Raw genomic sequence first — 17225 nt, 5'->3', positions numbered from 1 at the left:
ACAGCAGCACCGTAACAAACAAACATAGTCCAACTCCCGAAGGATGTGAGGGCGCATGCGCACTAGAGCGCCAGTGGGGTGCGAGCGCGCGTGTGCGGAAATGGCCCCCTCAGGCCCCCCCCCGCCTTTTGTCGCCATCTTGGTAAGGTCAAATGTTCTTTCTCCGCGTCACGAAACACTGGCGGGCTGTGAGTAGGCTGAAAAGGTGCTTCATAGAAGATTTGTTCCTTTTTCTCCCTTTCTCCGCGTGTGGCGGCCCGCCTTGCCGCCCTCACCGGGGATTTAGTACTGAGACCACACTCCCAAGATGGTGGCGAAGGGCGACCGGAAGCGGAAGCTAGGCTCCTCGCGGGTGGCAGCCCGAGGCGGCGGGGCGCGCACGCGGGAGCGCGGCGGTGAGCGGAGCCGGGGCGCGGCGGGGGCCCGGGTGGGCCCGGGCGGCGAAGGGGGGGACGGGGCAGGCCGCGGGGGCACTGGGGCGGCAAAGGGACCCCAAGGCTGGGGTAGGTCGGCAAGGCCCGGGACCCTGGACGGCACCGGGGCGGGGTAGGCCCTGTGGGGGGGGCACCGGCGCCGGGCTGGGCCGGGCTGGGGGGACACTGGGCTGGGGTAGGCCAGGGCCGGCGGACACCGGGGTGGTGGGTAGACACCGGGTCGGCTCTCCCGGCCCTGCTGCCCGGAGCTCACCCCGTTGGCCTCCCCGCAGGTCCGTGTACAGAGCTGACTGCACCCCCCCGCCCCACCGGGATCCCGGCCCGACGCCACCATGGGCAAGAAGAGCAAAGTGGGCAAGAGCCGGCGGGACAAGTTCTACCACCTGGCCAAGGAGACGGGTAAGCGGGGCCCGCGCACTGCCAGCAGGATAGGGGGAAGCCCCTGACCCCCGGTAACCTGTAACCCCTCGCTCTTTCTCCCACAGGCTTTCGCTCCCGCTCCTCCTTCAAACTTCTGCAGCTCAATAGGAAGTTCCAGTTCCTGCAGAAGGCCCGGGCACTGCTGGACCTATGTGCAGCCCCTGGTGGGTGGTGAGTGTCACCGGGGCCCCGAACCATGGCCCAGGGTCTCCAGCTGCCCCGCGCCAGGTCTGGCTGCCCCATAGTCCTCCCTCCCAGAGGTGCCTGGGTGGGCCAGACCAGCCAGAGCACAGAGGAACGCACTCGCTTGGCTCCCGTTTGGAAGGTGGTCTGCACAAGCAGCAGCCATAGTTCTCTTTGCTCCACCAGCCCCAGATACCCTGTTACTTTAGGGAAATTGATGAGAAATATGGTTGTTTTTTGCTGAAGCTGTTAAAATGCCTCCTGCTGCTGAGGGGTCTGAGCCATAAGCTTACAGGTATCTGCTTGCAGGAGACTCAGTGTCTGTGCTGTGTGTAAGTGATGCAAGCTGAAGTGCTCCGTTAGCGATCATTTCATTGGTGTGTGTTAGTCCAGTAGCCCCAAACCTTTGTGACTCTCCTACACAGCAAGATGGGGCTATCCAGGTTTTTCTTTCTGGGTATCTAACCTGTTCCTGACTCAAGGGCGCCTGTGAAAAAGGCTTTCACAGATGAGGTAGGAGCCTAGTGGTTTGGGTGGCTGGGACCTTGCAGTGAACTGGCTTTAATGTTTTCTGCCTTGGCAGCTCATCTTGTTCCCTGTCACAGTTCTCAAGGCAGATCCCAAGCCTCAGGCAGCACAATTCAATGGTGGGGGATCTCATGGGATCCTGCCGTAGCTTTGATCCTCTTTGCTCTTTGCAGGTTACAGGTGGCTTCAAAATTCATGCCCGTTTCCAGCTTGATCATTGGTGAGTGGTGGGACCCTGCACTGAGCTGGAGCAGGGGTGGGCAAGGATGTCCTGGGGGAGACTGGGGGCAGGGACCTCCACTGCAGTCCTTGGCTGTGACCAAGGGATGGGGTGCTTTGAGGGCCCTGGTACATGGAGGGAGTGAGCTGCAAATCCAGACTGGGACAGGCTGGAACCCAGGTTGAGGGGGAGAAATTGCAGTATTGACATCTCTTCCTTATACCAGGAGTGGATTTGGTCCCTATCAAACCTATTCCCAATGTGGTGACGCTGCAGGAGGACATCACTACTGACAAGTGTCGCCAGGTAAAAACCTTCCTGCCGCCCCACCAAGTGTCATGTGTCGGTTTGGGACTCAGCAGGTCTGTCTGGGCTGGGGGGTCACCCCACCTGTTTAGTCAGGGCTCGTTTCGGGGTAAGACCAGAGCAGGGGGCTAAACTGAGCGTCTGGGGTGGCAGGCAGGTGGAAACGTGGGGTCTTGGGGACTGGGGATGCCGCCTGCCGGCTCGTGCAGAGTGACAAGTGTTAGCAGGACTAACGTGTGCTTCTGGCCCTCAGGCCTTGCGCAAGGAGCTGCAGACCTGGAAGGTGGACGTGGTGCTGAATGACGGAGCACCCAACGTGGGGGCCAGCTGGGTGCACGATGCTTACTCCCAAGGTAGGGTCCTCGCAGGGCTGGTGCGTGACCGGGGGCAGTTGCAGGGGGTTTCAAGGGCAGGTCTGTTCCCTGCCACAGCAGGGCACGGTGGATGGTGGCACGTGTTGTGGGTCAGGGAGCCAGGTGATGGGGAGGTGACAACTCTGTTGACTGCTGCTTTCTCCCACTTCAGCCAACCTGACTCTGATGGCTCTAAAACTGGCCTGCGAATTCCTCTGCAAAGGCGGCTGGTTCATCACCAAGGTTTTTCGCTCCCGGGACTACCAGCCTCTCCTCTGGATCTTCCAGCAGTTCTTCCGCAAGGTCCAGGCCACCAAGCCCCAAGCCTCCCGCAGTGAGTCCGCTGAGATCTTCGTGGTGTGCCAGGGTGAGTGGCCAGGGGGACTTGCAGCTGTTGGCAGCTTGGGGCACTGGGACAGGGCAGGGAGAAACTTGCTGATATCTGATTCCCACATCACAGGTTATCAGGCTCCAGATAAAATTGACAGCAAGTTCTTTGACCCAAAATATGCCTTCAAGGAGGTGGAGGTTCAGACCAAGTCTGTGAGCGAGCTGCTCAGCAAGAAGAAGCCAAAGGTACGGGGATGGTGCGCTCCTGGGGTGGACTAAGTGTTCCTTAGGATGTTGGGCAGCTGGCTGACTTGCTTTGCTGGGCAGCAAAGTCAAGCACACATGAAAGGGACTAGGGATGGTGGGTAAAGATACATAATCAGGAAAGCTGTCCAGGAAAACGAGAGACCCCAGGGTACCAGGGATTGGAAGAGCTGATAATGGAGAGGTTCACAGCCGTTGAAGACGGTAATGATGGAGCTGTGAACAAGCAATGAGGCTGGGGGGGGGATAGATCAGTACTGCATTTTCCCTGCAACAGTTGGCCATGGGGTTTATGTCTCTATGAGATGTCTTTGGGGCACAGGACACCAATGGCTATGTCAAACAGCTTCAACTTGGAGTGGAGCTTCACAAGCCTTTATCACCATCTCCTTTCTGTATCTGAGGTTAGGTTGAGGCTGGAGGAGACATCGTAAAGCTGGGCCTGTTACTCAGGAGGTTGTAGGGGCTGATAACCTGCTCTTGTCCCTGTGTCACTTGGGCATGTTTAGGTGGATGCTGCAGCTAGACACAAATTATGTGAAAGGGTTTGACTTTTGGGGGTTGCTGAGGCTGCCTGGCTCATAAGGCTCCCTTCTCCTATAGGCAGAAGGCTACGCAGATGGTGACACGACCCTGTACCGCCGCTTCACCCTGATGGACTTCCTCAAGGCTCCCAACCCCGTGGACTTCCTCTCCAAGGCTAATGAGGTGAATGTCCGAGGCTAGAGGAACCTTGGTGGCCCCAGAGCCTGGTCCTCAGGAGCACGGAGCAGTGAAAGAGGACAGCCAGCTGCCCCAGTGGTGGCTCCCAGCCCTGCTCCTGCGGAGGGAGGGGAGGCAGGGCAGGGGCTGGGGCTTGGGAGTGGCAGCCTTTTTTCTCTGCTGCATCCAGATCACGCTAGGAGATGGCGAGCTGGAGAACCACAGTGCCACCACGGAGGAGCTGCGTCAGTGCTGCAAGGACATCCGCGTGCTGGGACGCAAGGAGCTCAGGTACTGGGGAGACTGGGACTGGGACAGGGTGTCACGCTGGGCCTAGGCGGGTGTCTCAGATTGGCTGCCTCCCTGCACAGAGCCCTGCTGAACTGGAGGACGAAGCTGCGACGTTTCCTGGCCAAAAAGCTGAAAGAGCAGGCCAAGGAGCTGGATATCAGGTAGGAGAAACCAGGGCTGCCCCAAGGCACCGATGTGGTTGGTTGGGGCTGCCACCAGAAGAGACACTCTGAGCTGCTTCTTTTTGGCAGTCTGAGCTCTGGTGAAGAGGAGGAAGGCCAGGAGGAGGAGAAGAAGACGTCACTAAGAGCCACGGCTGATGAGGTGGCAAAAGAAGAGGAGGAGGTAGAGCTGGCATTGGCGGAGATGAAGGCCAAGGAGCTGGCAGAGTTAAAGAGGTGAAAATTGTTCAGACGAGGAGAACCAGGGGAACATTGTGCTGGCATAGACTAGCAGGGCTCCAGGTGTGGGGATGGGGTGGTAATGCCAGGTCCTGTCCCCTGCGGAGAGGAGGTGGTGGCTGTGAGTCTGGGGTCTTTGGGGATATCTGCTCCTCCAGGCAGATGAAGCAGCTGTTCCCAGGTGTCGTGGGCTCTCTTTGCCCCAAGGTTGGGGACCTCTCACAGTGGGATGATGGTGCTCTTGAGCCCTTTGGTCCTGGGAAGTCTGGCAGCAACATGGCAGTAGATTGGCCCCCCACATATCAGTGTCTCAATGTAGCCTCATTTCTTCGCCTTCTCCTCCAGGAAGAAGAAGAAGATCCTGAAAGAGCAGCGGAAGCAGCGAGAGCGCGTGGAGTTGAAGATGGACCTCCCTGGTGTCTCCATCGCCGACGAGGGTGACACCAGCATGTTCTCCCTCCAGACTATCCACAAGACCCAGGTATGTGGACAGTGGGAAGGTTCCCAGAGCCACTGGTGAGACTGGGATGTTGGCAGGCAGGTAGGAGATGGACTTTTGCTCATCACCACTGTTTCACTCATATTGCAGCTGCTGAATGAGATGGCCCGGGGGGACATGGCATCAGCAGACGCCCTCCTGGAGATGGGGCCTGGGGACGATGACATTTGTCTCTCGGATCGGGATGAAGCGGATGATATATCCCTGGCCAGCGATCTAGACCCAGAGGAGCTGGTTGAGATAGAGGCACGTCAGCGCCAGCTGGAGCGGGAAAGGCGAGAACAGGGTGCAAAGAGGTGAGAGCCGTGAGAGGCCGTCCTGGGGTGGGGGGTTCCCTTTGGAGCAGCTCTGCGGACTGGGGGAAGGGCAGGCACACTCTGTCCTGGCTGTGGGCACTGATCCTGCTGCTGTCGGTCACAGGGTGACCTTCAAGGAGGAGGAGGAAGAAGAGGAGGCAGAGGAGGAAGAAGAAAATCCCCTTCTGGTGCCTTTGGAGGAGAAGTCAGTGCTGGAGGAACGGCAGACTAGTCTGTGGTTTGGGAAGGTGAGTCTCTGCGGCCCGGAACTGATGGGACAGCCTCAGCCTCAACATCTCCTCCCCAGCTCTGCCCTCTGTCCCCCGACATACTGTCCCCCATTCACAGGATGCCTTCGCTGGCATCGAGGATGATGCAGATGAGGATCTGGAACTGGGACAGTCGCAGATGCTGGCTGAGAGACAGCGGGAGTCTCGGACAGGTCGGTGTGGGCGCTGCGTTGCTGGGGGACCTCTGTAGGGAGCTGGTGTGGAGCTGGAGATCTCTGGAGATCCTTCCCAGCCTATAGCATTGTACAGTTAATGAGCCTGCATTAATGTAGCATTAATGAGCCGTGTTTCTGGAGAAAGGGGTTAAGTTCTGGAGTGGGGTCTGCCTCCACCCTCTCTCACCCGCTGGCTCCTGTTCTGTAGACAAGGTGAAGGGGAAAGGACAGAAGAAGGTTCCTCAGGAGGGAGCCGTGACCAAGCCCGAGACCGCAGCAGACACGAGACCAGACGCTGGTGAAGCGCAGGATGAGGAGAGCAGTGACGATGACAGCAGCAGTGATGAGGAGAGGTGAGGGGTGGAGAGGGGCAGTTTGGATGCTTTATCCTGCTCTATAGCCCAGGAGAGGGGGAACGCGGGGACCCCAGCAAGCACCCACCCCCGTCCTGACAGCTCTCCTCCCCATAGGCCACCAACACCGGTGGGGAAGAAGCGAGCCCGGGACGAGTCAGGTGGCTTTGAAGTGGTGCCCATTGAGGACCCAGGTGAGTGGGGCTACAGTCTGGGCCCATATGTGCCAGGTGACACCACAAGTCCCTCTTTGGGGACAGGAAGCAAGGGCAGGCCCTGTGTGTCTGGCCTGGGAAGGAGAGGGGCTGCTGGCCCTCTGGGTCTGAGGCTGCTTGCAGACAGGACAGGCTTTAATCCATCTGTGTTGCCGCAGTGAGGAGAGCCCGTGTCCTGGACGCAGAGGGCCTGGCGCTCGGCTCAGTCATCGCCACCTCTAAAAAGGCTAAACGGGACCTGATTGACGACTCCTTCAACAGGTATTTGCAGCTGTGGTTGCTGGAGGGGAAGTAGCATGTGGTCCCCTGACAGGACAGGCAGCGGGGGAGGCAGATGTATTGGTGTGGGGCAGGGAGCTTGCTGGGACCCTGTGCCCCACTCACAGCCTATCCGTTTGTCCCCCAGATACTCCTTCAATGAGGATGAGGGGGAACTGCCCGAGTGGTTCACAGAGGAGGAGAAGCAGCACCGGCGCAAGCAGATACCCCTAGACCGGCAGACAGTGGAGGAGTATCGGCAGCGCTGGCGCCAAATCAATGCCCGTCCCATCAAGAAGGTGGCGGAGGCCAAGGCCCGCAAGAAGCGGCGGGTGAGTGGAGCTGTGGTCCTGGACTCCATCCCCCCCCCATCCCAGGTGCTCTTCCCCCACCAATTTCCTTTGCCTCTGACCTTTGCTCTCCCTGCAGATGCTGAAGAAGATGGAGCAGATGAAGAAGAAAGCAGAGGCCGTGGTGAGCACAGTGGATATCTCGGAGCGGGAGAAAGTGGCCCAGCTGCGGCGGTGAGTGGTGAAGCCGGGATCTGGATGCTTTGGGTTGCACTGGGCGGGATCTGGGCATAGGCTGGGAGCTGGGAAAATGGAGGGAGAAGGACAACACAGCAGGAGAGCAAGCGAGAGCTGGGAGGAGCTGGGCACTTGTCCTGGGGAGCCCCAGCTGCCCTGTGGAGCCTGGGACCCAGCATTGGCCTTTGGATATGTGCTGATGCCAAGCTCCTAGAGTGATCCTGCTGTGTCTGGGCTCCTGGCTGGGCTGGAGTTTCGGCTCTCATTTGTCCCCTTCTTCCTTGCAGCATCTACAAGAAGGCTGGGCTGGGCAAGGAGAAACGGCAGGTCACCTACTTGGTGGCCAAGAAGGGCGTGGGACCCCGGGTGCGCCGTCCCCCTGGGGTCAAGGGCCAGTTCAAGGTTGTTGACAGCCGTCTGAAGAAGGATGTGAGGGCTCAGAAACGCAAAGACCAGAAGAAAAAGCGCCGTAAATGATGTGGGACGGACTCTGTCCCTCATGAGAGACTTGACTAGGCGGTGCTGGGCAGGGCTGGCTCCTGCCCTCCCTCCACCAGACACGGATCGGACTGCAGCTTCAGGAGCAGCCTGCCCTTCTCTCTGGGGATGGGGCAGTGAGTTAGCAACGCGCTCCCGTTCCTCAGTGCCTTGACTTGACGTTGCCTCCTGCCCTTGGTAGCGCCAACAGGCAGCGAGGGTTAATTTGACCTCAGCTCTGTAGCATTGACCCCCTTCAAGCGCTCGCTGGCTGGCAGCATCTCCTGGTCCCCGCGGTCGTGCTGGCTCTGCAGCTTGGTCACGTTGCTGGAAGAATCTTGGGCTGCAGAGAGAGAGAGAGAGCACCCACGCCAGCCCTCGCTGTCCCAGGAGGGGTCATGGCTGAGCAGATCGCTCCTGGGGCCATATTTATCACCCAAGTCCTGGTGACAGGCAGGTCCCCAGAGCCACTCCGTACACCCAGCCCTGTATGGGGCTGTTGGTGCCGAGCTCTGAGGCAGATAGGTGTCAGTCCCCATGGTCTGCTCTGCACAGAACTGCTCCTCATTTGCAACATAATTAAACCCTGGTCTGAGGATGCCACAGGATGTGTCTTGGCGTCAGCTGCAGAGGGAGCCTGAGGGTGAGGTATAATCACAGCCAGCTGCCTCAGCCCTCTGGGCTGCAAATGGTGGGGAAATGTCCCCATGCTCCAGCCCTGCTACCCGGCCTCCCCTGGTGGGCTAAGGTCCTGGTCCCATCCCCATCCTGTCATCTCACCTGGTCCAGGTAAAGTGTCACCTGGTCCCTCTGCACCTCCACCCTCTTCACCAGTTTCTGCTTCTTCAGGTGGGGGCACAGGGAGCAAACAACTCAGTCCGTGGAGGGGCTACTGGATCCTGGGGGCTTCCCACAGCCAGGGGCACGCATCCCCCATGGGTTGCCCTCTGCCTTGGCAAGGGTTCCTCCATGCTTGGAGGGAAGAGCAAGCACCCAGCAAGGTGGGGTGGATAGGGGGGTGCTTGCAGCAGCCTGCCTTGGCCCTGGAGAAGCGCTGGGAGAGGATACCCAAGACAGCCAGGGGCTCTTACCTCCATCATGGAGCCCTTGCTGGGGTTGTAGCTGGATGGTAGCTTGGCCTCGATGACAGCCACGTTGGCGGCAGGATGCTCCCTGGTGTAGCTGCAACGGCAGAGCCCCAGATTGGGGACAGCGTTGGGGTTTGCCTTCCTGCGTCCCAAGCCTGCAGGGACCATGCGCCCTCCAGCTGCTCCCACACCCCTGCCAGCGCTGGGGTCCCCTGGCCTCCCTGTACGCTGTCACTGGGCAAAGGGGCTTTGGGGACACATCCCTGGTGCACTCCTTGGGCTCCATCTCCACACACAGGTCCTAGGTGCCTGTGCTCGGAGGAGGAGGCAGAGTCACCTGGGGGGACACAGGAGGGTTGGAGACAGAGAGCTGGGGCAGTGCAGGGATTGGGGCCGTACCCACCTGCACCACGTACTGCCCGGGCAGCTCGTGCAGGGCCGCTTGCTGCAGCACCACCTGGTTGCTGTTCTCCAGGAGGAACTCCTGGGTGGTGCCCATCACTGACTTCACCGTCACCACCAAGTCCCTGTCACCACTGTACGTCAGGGCGGCATATTTGGCCAGGGCAATTCAAAACTTCACTGGAAAGAGCAAGCACAGGCACAGGAGTGAGCACTAGGGCTCCCAGGACCCAAATCTGGGGATCCCATCCTAAGAGCCTATTAGCTCTTCCAGCAGTTCCTGTTCCCTCACCTGTTTGTCCAGGCTTGTAGACAGCCTTGTCTGTTTGTACCAAAGTCACCAGCTCCAAGGCTTTCACCAAGACTTTTCTGCACTCGGAGACCTTCAGAGAACCTCCCTGGATTAAGATGTGCAGGTGTGCAACTTCCTCCTCCCCGGGAGACAGGGCAGAAATCTGCCCCCAGGAAAACAACGGAAATCGGTCGTTACGGCTGGTGCTGGTGAGTCATCATACCTGCTCCACATCGTCACAACCCCATTGCCCTGTGCAGGCACCAGGATCCAGTGCACATGAAAAGATGATGCCAATATACAGCTCACAAGGCCTTTTTGTATGTGTTACATGTTCCTCCACTCTTCAGCTCTAGGGCAACTGTTGCCTGCTCAGGGCAGGCTCTATGTTCCCTCCCAGGTCCCCTGGCCTGGATCTGGTGCTGGATAGGAGATGGACACGCAGCACCACAGGGCTCAGCATCCCTTCCTGAGGTCCTAAGCCCTACCATAGGGTTGTGGCTCATGTTGGAGAGCTGAGGCCAGTTCAGGTGAAGGATCTTCATCTGCTTCTCCTTCAGGGTGATGCTGCTATTGCTGTGGCTGGTCACTAGCTGGAGGGTCACTCGGACAGACTCATTCGTGTCCATGAGGTGAACATACAGGTAGTAGAGCACAGAGGGAAACAGCACCACATAGCACCTGGGGAGGGGCTGCTTCTTTAGTGGAGGAGTGCAGGGGGTGTTGCTGACACCATCCTGGACCAAGCTCTGCAGAGGGTTTCCATTCTGCTCCTCACGAGCCCAAAGACGTAGGCCAGCTGTGCCAGAGTGCAGAGGTCTCCTGAGCTGGAGGATGCCTCCGGGCACTGGAGGGCCCTGCTCACCGTGGAGTCCTAGCATGGGACAGGGAACACCAAGCACAGTCCTCGTCAGGGGCCAGCCCAGAGGACAGCTGGGACATGACCACAACTAAGGGCCCCCAGTGGCCCAAACCTGGGCTTCCTCTGCCCTAGAGGGGCCCCAGTAAAGCCCCAGGAGGAGGTGAACCCTGCCTGCTGCACTCCTGGCACTGAGGGTACCCAAACATCACCCTTCCCTCTGCCCTGCTGTCACCCCAGGGCAACTGTGGCAAGAAGGGAAAGGGGCCAGAAAGTCCCCAAAGACCTGCCTGGCTGCAGGGAATAGGCCAGGGCAGATCAGGGGCTCGGAGAAGCTCTGCAGGGCTGGTAGCTGCAGGTGAAAAGGACGGCTCTGGTTGTGCCAGGGTCCAGATGTCACAGGGAGGTGCAAGTCCCTCCTGCTTCAGCTGGGCATTAGCCAGACACCACTCCCCCTCTGAGGTTTCTAGGCCTTATTAAGGCTCCTCTTCTGCAGTTACTGCTTGTCCCCAAGGCAGGGAGAGGACAGTGCCTCAGGGGTGGGCTAGGGCTCCTGTCTTGAGGGTAAACCTGGCCCCACCGGTGTCACTCTCACCCCACCATATGTTCTTCACACCACCCCTGCCCATGTCTTCAGCAGAAGCTCTGAGTCCGTAGGGATGTGCTGCGTGCTTTGACCTGGGGACCCAGCACAGCAGTAGGGAAAGGATCCCCCTCCCCACCCATCCCTCAGGACCCCAGGCTCAGGCAGGACGCCATGCACATGCCAGCACGTAGGGACTGTTTATTCTTATGCCCTTGTCTTGTAGCTCAGCGTGGAGAAAGCTTTGTACAAATGGCAATATTGCCTTTATCTCCTGTCCTCCTCCAGGTCTTACACTGAGTTCTGGACCCTGCTCTGCTTGAGCAGCATTGCCAGGAGGACTGTGGCTTGCAGGTTCCTCTGGAGGAAGCAACCCAGGCCCAGGAGGCCGAAAGAGGACCCCTACTCCAAGTTACACTGACAGGCATGGTAAATGGTGTGTTGGATCCCCAAGGCTGGACAACGACTGGCGGCCTGTGCTGTAGCAGCTGCATAATCCTCCAGCTAAGCCGGAGGTGTGGGCTCTGCAGGGCTGTGATCTCAGGTGTGTCCAGGGTAGGTGGCTTTTGCCGGGTTTTTGCGTCCCTGGTGCAGTGTCTGTAACCAGTGGTGTGTCCCTGCAGTAGCACGTGGCATTGAAGGGGCTGGTGTGCTTCAAGGGGGTCACGGTGTCCTCGCTGCAGCAAGGAGAGGGTCCAAGCCGGCCTACCTAGCACATCTGTCCCCTTGCCTGGTGTGCAGATGGGAGCCATCCTGTTGGGCAGAGGAGCCAGATTGACCTTGCTACCCCAGGCCACTACAGGCACCAGGCTTGGGGGGACATAGCACTGTCCAAGGGACAGTGTGTCCTGGTTGTGTCCTCCTCGTGCTGTGGGCTGCCTGTGTCCTTGACAGCATTGGCCCAGCACTGCATGGGAGAGGAGCCTCCTCGGAGTGCTAGTGCCCACAGTCATTTGCAGACATCTCAGAGAGGGCATCAGCCATGGCCTTGCGGACGGTCTCTGTCAGATCGGGGACATCCTTTGGGCTCAGACCCTGGGTTTCTATCCTGGGGAGGATTCGGATGGTGCATGTCCCTGGAGAGAGAAGGGAAAGGCCAGGGAGGCTGTTAACCAAGCCCACCAGGACCCAGGTCTCCCCACCAGCATCCTCAGCCGCTGGCTGCCTCCCCACAACTCGTGTCTCAGAAAGACACCTCCAGTCCCTGTCTACTCCATCCATGCTGCCATTTCTGCCCTCAGACAATGGTGCTCTTGGTCCCCCACTTACCAGGGATGAATTTCTTCTCCTTGGAGCTGAAGAAGTTCCGGTATGGGGAGATCACGACGGGTATAATGGGAACCTGCAGGAGATGGAGGGTCAGGTGCATCTTCCATACGGACCCCCTTTCTCCTTAGGTAACACCTGTGGGACTACAGCTCCCACCATGCCCCAGGCTTCAGCAGGGCTCTGTCACCTCCCTGGGCTCTGCTTAGTGGTGTGCCCATCCCAGGGCACTACAGACCCCAAAGACTCTAATCTCCTATATACCCCCACCCCAGGGTGCATGCCCACCCCACCCCGGGATGGGGCGGAAAGACGGCCTTACCTGAGCCTGCACGGCCAAGTGGAAGGCCCCACGCTTGAAGGGCAGCATGGATTTGTCCTGGTTCCTGGTGCCTTCAGGGAAAATCCACACCTGGAGCTGCACGGTACAGGGAGAGAGAGGGATGTGGACCCCAGCCAGCATCGCCTGCCCTTCCCCTGGGACCAGAGTACCCTGGGACACAGTATGTCCCTCTTCCCTCCCCAGGCTCCCACTGCATCATTGTGTTTGCTCCTCAACTCCCCCATTGCTGCTGGTCCCCCTTACATTTTCATGCCGCATGGTCCTGGCAGTCTGGCTGATGACATTGATAGCATCTTCTGTTTTCTGGCGATTGAGGAAGATCATGCCACAGAGCCAGCAGGCCCACCCCACGGTGCCCAGGTACAGAAGCTCCTTCTTGGCAATGGGCACACAGCGGTCGGGCATGATCTCCACCATCCCTGCAGGACGGACAGGAGAGGCAAGGATCAGTCCCTGCTTGGCGGTCTCTGGGATCATCCAGCCTGGAGACACTTTCCATTCTCCCACCCCACGCTCTGCAGCATGCCCACAGTCCTGAGCTCCTGTCCCACCAGCTTTTCTGCTCCATGCCTACTGCACTGCCCTGTCCAAATCCCGGTGCTGGCCTAGCTGGGACTCCCCAGAGAGAGCCTGGCCTGCTCCTGCAGCACCCCAAAGGCGAGCCATGCCGTGACGAGTCCCGCCTCTCCCATGCACATACCCATAAGGTCAAGGGAAGCTTGGTGATTGCAGACGATCACGTAGGGCTCCTTGGTGTTCAGATGCTCAGATCCCCACACCTGCATCTTGATGCCAAAGAAGCGTTTGAGGGGCAGGATAACAGCACGCAGGATCCTAGGGCAGAAGAACATATGTGGGGAGCAGATTGACGCAGAAGGGGCCCACTTGACCTTTTGCAGCCTTCATAATCACACAGGCAGCAAGGTATGATATGGGCTGGGCGGGATCTGCGTAAATAGTGTGTCCTCGGGTGGGCCTACGGTCATTCACAGTCTCAGCTGTGCTGTGCGGTGCTTTGCTTTTCTAAGCACATTTCTAGCCTGCACAGCTCAGAGCTAACCTGGTAACCATGAGTAAGGTGATACCAGCCCCTGTCTCAGCAGCAGAAAGTGGAGCTGCTGACAAGGCAGAAGAGCAGCCAGCACAAGTTGGTGGGACGATGAAGGAGAGATGAAGAGGGGGAAATAACAGGTCCGACATCTAGGGAAGATGGAAAAGCAAGAACAGAAGGGATGGGATGTGTGTGTCTGCAGCCGAAGTGAAAATCATTGCATCCCAATGCAGGCAACTACATCCAGCCAGGTGAACCTCACCCCAGGCTCTGCTAACTGCCCAGCTAGATCCCTGTGTGCTGGGAGGGGAACTGAGACGCCTGCTCAGGAGGAGGAACCTTCGCTGCAGCTGCCTAAAACCAGGGGATCTGGATCACAGACAAGATGTGCTGAGCTGTAGATAAGTGGATGCGGAAGGCAGGAGTGCAGAGGAACAACCTTACAAGAGACAGGTCTATAAGGCTGTGGATTATCACTGCTTAAAAGAGGTGGGACAGTCCCTGGAGAGCAGCCAGAGCAAAGTGTGCTGCCACAGGCACCAAGCTTCATGTTACAGCTGGAGGTGGAAGAGGCTCCTGATGAAAGTAGGGAGGGAAAAAGTTACTCATCTTTTTTCAATAGAGCAAATGACGAAGGATAGCTTCACTGAGCCTGTGGAGAGGGGTCATCCTAGATTAGCCCTGTTCCCAGTAGAGGTGGCTGAAGACTCAACAAATGTGCTTGCAAACAGGAGTTTTGAGGGTAATCTGCAGGGAGATACCCATAGACACTTCTAAGATGTTGTTCCCAGCTGTGAAACTGGGAAATAACCTTCTGGTGTGACTGACACAAAGCCAGCTCTGGGAGAAGGCGGGAGAAACTCATGCAACACCATGCCTTATGCAAAGAAGCACTGGAGAGGAAAGGAGATAAGCGAGGAGGTGGCAAAGGGAAGAGGAGCACTGGGGTGAGGCAAGGAAAAGGACTGCACTTACATAATCAAAATCAAAGCCAGCCAAGTGACAGCACCAGCTCTGCCTGGAGCTCTGCCAAGGCCAGAGAGGGACAACTGCAATGTCTGCACGAGGGCTGTCAGACAAGAGCTTTGGACCAAGACAGGCCATAGTGCAAGAGCCGTATCAGGACTGTGCTGGAAGGGATCAGGAGCAGAGGTTTTTCCATCTGCACTGATGGTAAGGGAACAAGGAGGATTTGAGTCACCATTCGGGGCGGGGGTGGACAGGAAGGGTGACGTGAGGATGGCAGTGCTGAAGGATAACGCTGAATATGAGAATACTGAGAGGAATGGGAGGAGGATGGAGCAAGGGGATTGCAGCACCCATGGTAGAGGCAAAACTTGCAACACTTGGTGTTGAAATGGTTGAAATGGGACACTGACTTGCAGCATAGAGAGCATCAGCACAAGGGACCAGACATCCAGCAGTAAATGTTCCAAGGGAGTCTGGCAGCACGTGCAGGGGACAGAGCTGATAGCGAGACCTCAGCACCAGGTAGGGATGAGAAGTTTGGGAGGAGAAAGTAGAGGTAGGCACAGAGGGAGAAGGAAGTGAAGGAAACGCATGATGGTTAGAGGGAGCTACGCTGTGTCAGAGGACCTCTTGGGAGATGTGGGCTCAGAGATTCCAGGGATACAATGGCTGGGGAGAAGCAAAATACAATGAAAATACAATGTGGCAGTGCTCCACATCCAGGACTAATGACAGGAACTTGCTCCAAGCCGAAGGCTTTGTGATTTGGAGGCTGAGGAGGAGGAGATGGAGCAGGGCATGCTGCTCCAGAGGAGGATGGCTGTGAGGTGTCAGCGGTACAAGCTAAGGCAGCTGTGACTCAAGGCTGTGCCACGCAGGGTATTTCCGCTAAGCCAGAAATGTTCATGCCAGGACTCAGAGCACCGTTGGATGCCACGCACAGCGTGTGTGTGTGTGCACATGGCTTGTCTGCAGAGAAGGGATAAGGGAGAGATGGCTACACAGTAGGACAGATAACATCAAATCTTTGAACATACTCCTGCTGAGGGCCCAAAATCCATCAGCACAAATACATGGTGGATCGAGTTTGGCAAATATCACAGGCTCAGATATCTCTCACTCTGACATAATTATATCTCTTTTGGTGTGCTATCATGCTCAGAAATCCAGTAACAAGATTGCAAAACCTTTGAAAGCATCTACACCTTCCTTCTGTGTTACAGTGATATTATCTCCACCATCCCCACGCCCTGGGAGTGCAGCTGACAGCTGTCTGCTGCAGAGCGACACCAGAACAAGACTCACCAGAACACAGCTGCACCATGCCCAGGAGATGGTGACACTGAGAAATCCCAAAGTCCCTCTGCTAAAGCGCAGTCCCCAAAGCTCCCACTGAGATGTGGCTGCATTGCCAGGGGGATGGAAATGTGTGTACATGTGCTAAGGATCAACTTGCTAATGATTATAACCATCACCTTGCCAACTCTGCCCATCTGCCACCCAACTGATGACCCCAACTTTGCTGTGACCAAGAGTAATACATATTACACTATCTCATGCTCCAAAGATCAGCTAGTCTGGACACAGCTGGCCACCTCCTTCATAGAGTTAACACTCCCTCGTCACACCACGGCCAGCACCTCTTCGCCACACCAAAAGAAGCAGATGCAACCTTCATGACCATGCAGACATGACCACAGCCCTCACTGAAGCTCTAGAGCTGAACAGTGGCCTCACCACATGGACATGACACATGTTCTTGGCCATAACATGGATATAAGTATGCCCAGGGCAGGAAAGAGCATGTGTCCACAAGACAGTGCGAACTCCAACGCAGCTACGCCCCAGATATCCCTGCAATGGAAACACAACCCCAGGCTGTACTCACTTCATGTTCTCCACGCTACGTCCCCGAAGAGCAATTAAGGGGGAGAGGATGGTTGCCAAGGCTAAAATCCAGCAGTTAAAGAAGGCCATCTTGCAGAAGTACTGGACAGTGGCACTGTACCAGTAAAGCAACAGGGCTGCGAAGGGAAGGAAGAGCAGCAGCCCTTGGAGCAGGATCACCTCCATTGTGCCGCTGGGGCAGGAGGATGCTGGGGAGCTCAGCCAAGGTCCCCAGGAGCACGGCAATTTGAGCATGAGGGTGTTCAGCACCGTGGCAGATGAATCAGGTGTATCAGCACGTAGGCGTACGTATCAGCATAGGGCTGGTCCAGGGGAAGGACCTGTGTGTCTCTCGCTCTGTACAAAGGCTCAAGGATGGACTGGCTCGGGCTGGGGGCAGGCACATCGGCCAAAGTGGGCGGTGGAGAGTGGAGGTGAAACGCAGGAGATCCTGGGTCCCCCAGAAAGTCAGTGCCAAGAAATGCCCTGCTGGGTGATTAAAAGCCATTCCAGTGCTTCGAGCTGATACAGCCAGCTCTCTTGTCCAGAGAAGTGCCTGTGCGTCCCCTCTGCTCTGCCCCAACCTTGGGGACACAGAGCAGTGAGTACAGACAGGTCCTGGGCAGGCATGGGGGGTGCCAGGAGTTCAGGACCTGGTGCCCTCAGCCACCTGGCTCTGACTTCCAGCCTCTCCTGCTACGCTGGCAGTTGACACCTTGGGGACATGCAGGATCCCTCTTTCTATGCTGGTTAATGTCCCCAGTATGAGCAGTGTGTGTGTGGGGGGGGGTGTCCGAAGCAGGCTGTACTATGATGTGTCATGTCAGCCCCCGGTCTGCCCCAGGGCCCAGATGCAGCTCCTGGACACTGGACTCTGGGACACCCCCGCCACTATCTGCTCCTGCCAAGAGGGAGCATCCCTGAGGCCGGGTCCAGAGTCTGTCCTGCAACAGCCCCAGGGCAGCAGGCACCTCTGGGCTCCT

The 17225-nt window shown here is 57.7% G+C and overlaps 2 protein-coding genes across 2 annotated transcripts; one reads left to right on the top strand and one right to left on the bottom strand.

Annotated features, from left to right (window-relative positions):
• The first annotated feature begins 267 nt into the window (after positions 1 to 267).
• On the top strand, positions 268 to 8105 carry FTSJ3 (FtsJ RNA 2'-O-methyltransferase 3). Its single transcript, XM_026099465.2, has 22 exons — positions 268 to 395; positions 707 to 833; positions 920 to 1025; positions 1739 to 1785; positions 2012 to 2091; positions 2345 to 2444; positions 2617 to 2811; positions 2905 to 3020; positions 3642 to 3746; positions 3931 to 4031; positions 4112 to 4192; positions 4283 to 4429; positions 4778 to 4913; positions 5022 to 5227; positions 5352 to 5475; positions 5576 to 5669; positions 5881 to 6025; positions 6143 to 6219; positions 6399 to 6501; positions 6647 to 6830; positions 6928 to 7022; positions 7313 to 8105. The coding sequence occupies exons 2-22, from the start codon at positions 767 to 769 to the stop codon at positions 7500 to 7502; spliced, it is 2499 nt and encodes an 832-aa protein (XP_025955250.2). The 5' UTR covers positions 268 to 395; positions 707 to 766; the 3' UTR covers positions 7503 to 8105.
• A 2802-nt stretch (positions 8106 to 10907) lies between these two features.
• On the bottom strand, positions 10908 to 16428 carry AGPAT1 (1-acylglycerol-3-phosphate O-acyltransferase 1). The gene is made up of 6 exons (XM_026099455.2): positions 16244 to 16428; positions 13036 to 13169; positions 12579 to 12754; positions 12315 to 12410; positions 11996 to 12068; positions 10908 to 11802 (listed from the first exon to the last, which is right to left on the bottom strand). Exons 1-6 carry the CDS (start codon positions 16426 to 16428, stop codon positions 11663 to 11665), a joined length of 804 nt encoding a protein of 267 aa, XP_025955240.2. The 3' UTR covers positions 10908 to 11662.
• Positions 16429 to 17225: the final 797 nt, after the last annotated feature.

The sequence above is a fragment of the Dromaius novaehollandiae genome, chromosome 22, assembly GCF_036370855.1.
Source record: "Dromaius novaehollandiae isolate bDroNov1 chromosome 22, bDroNov1.hap1, whole genome shotgun sequence".
NCBI classification, from domain to species: Eukaryota; Metazoa; Chordata; class Aves; order Casuariiformes; family Dromaiidae; genus Dromaius; species Dromaius novaehollandiae.
The sequence above is the reverse complement of the archived record's forward strand: the minus strand, read 5'-3'. Positions and strand labels throughout refer to the sequence as shown.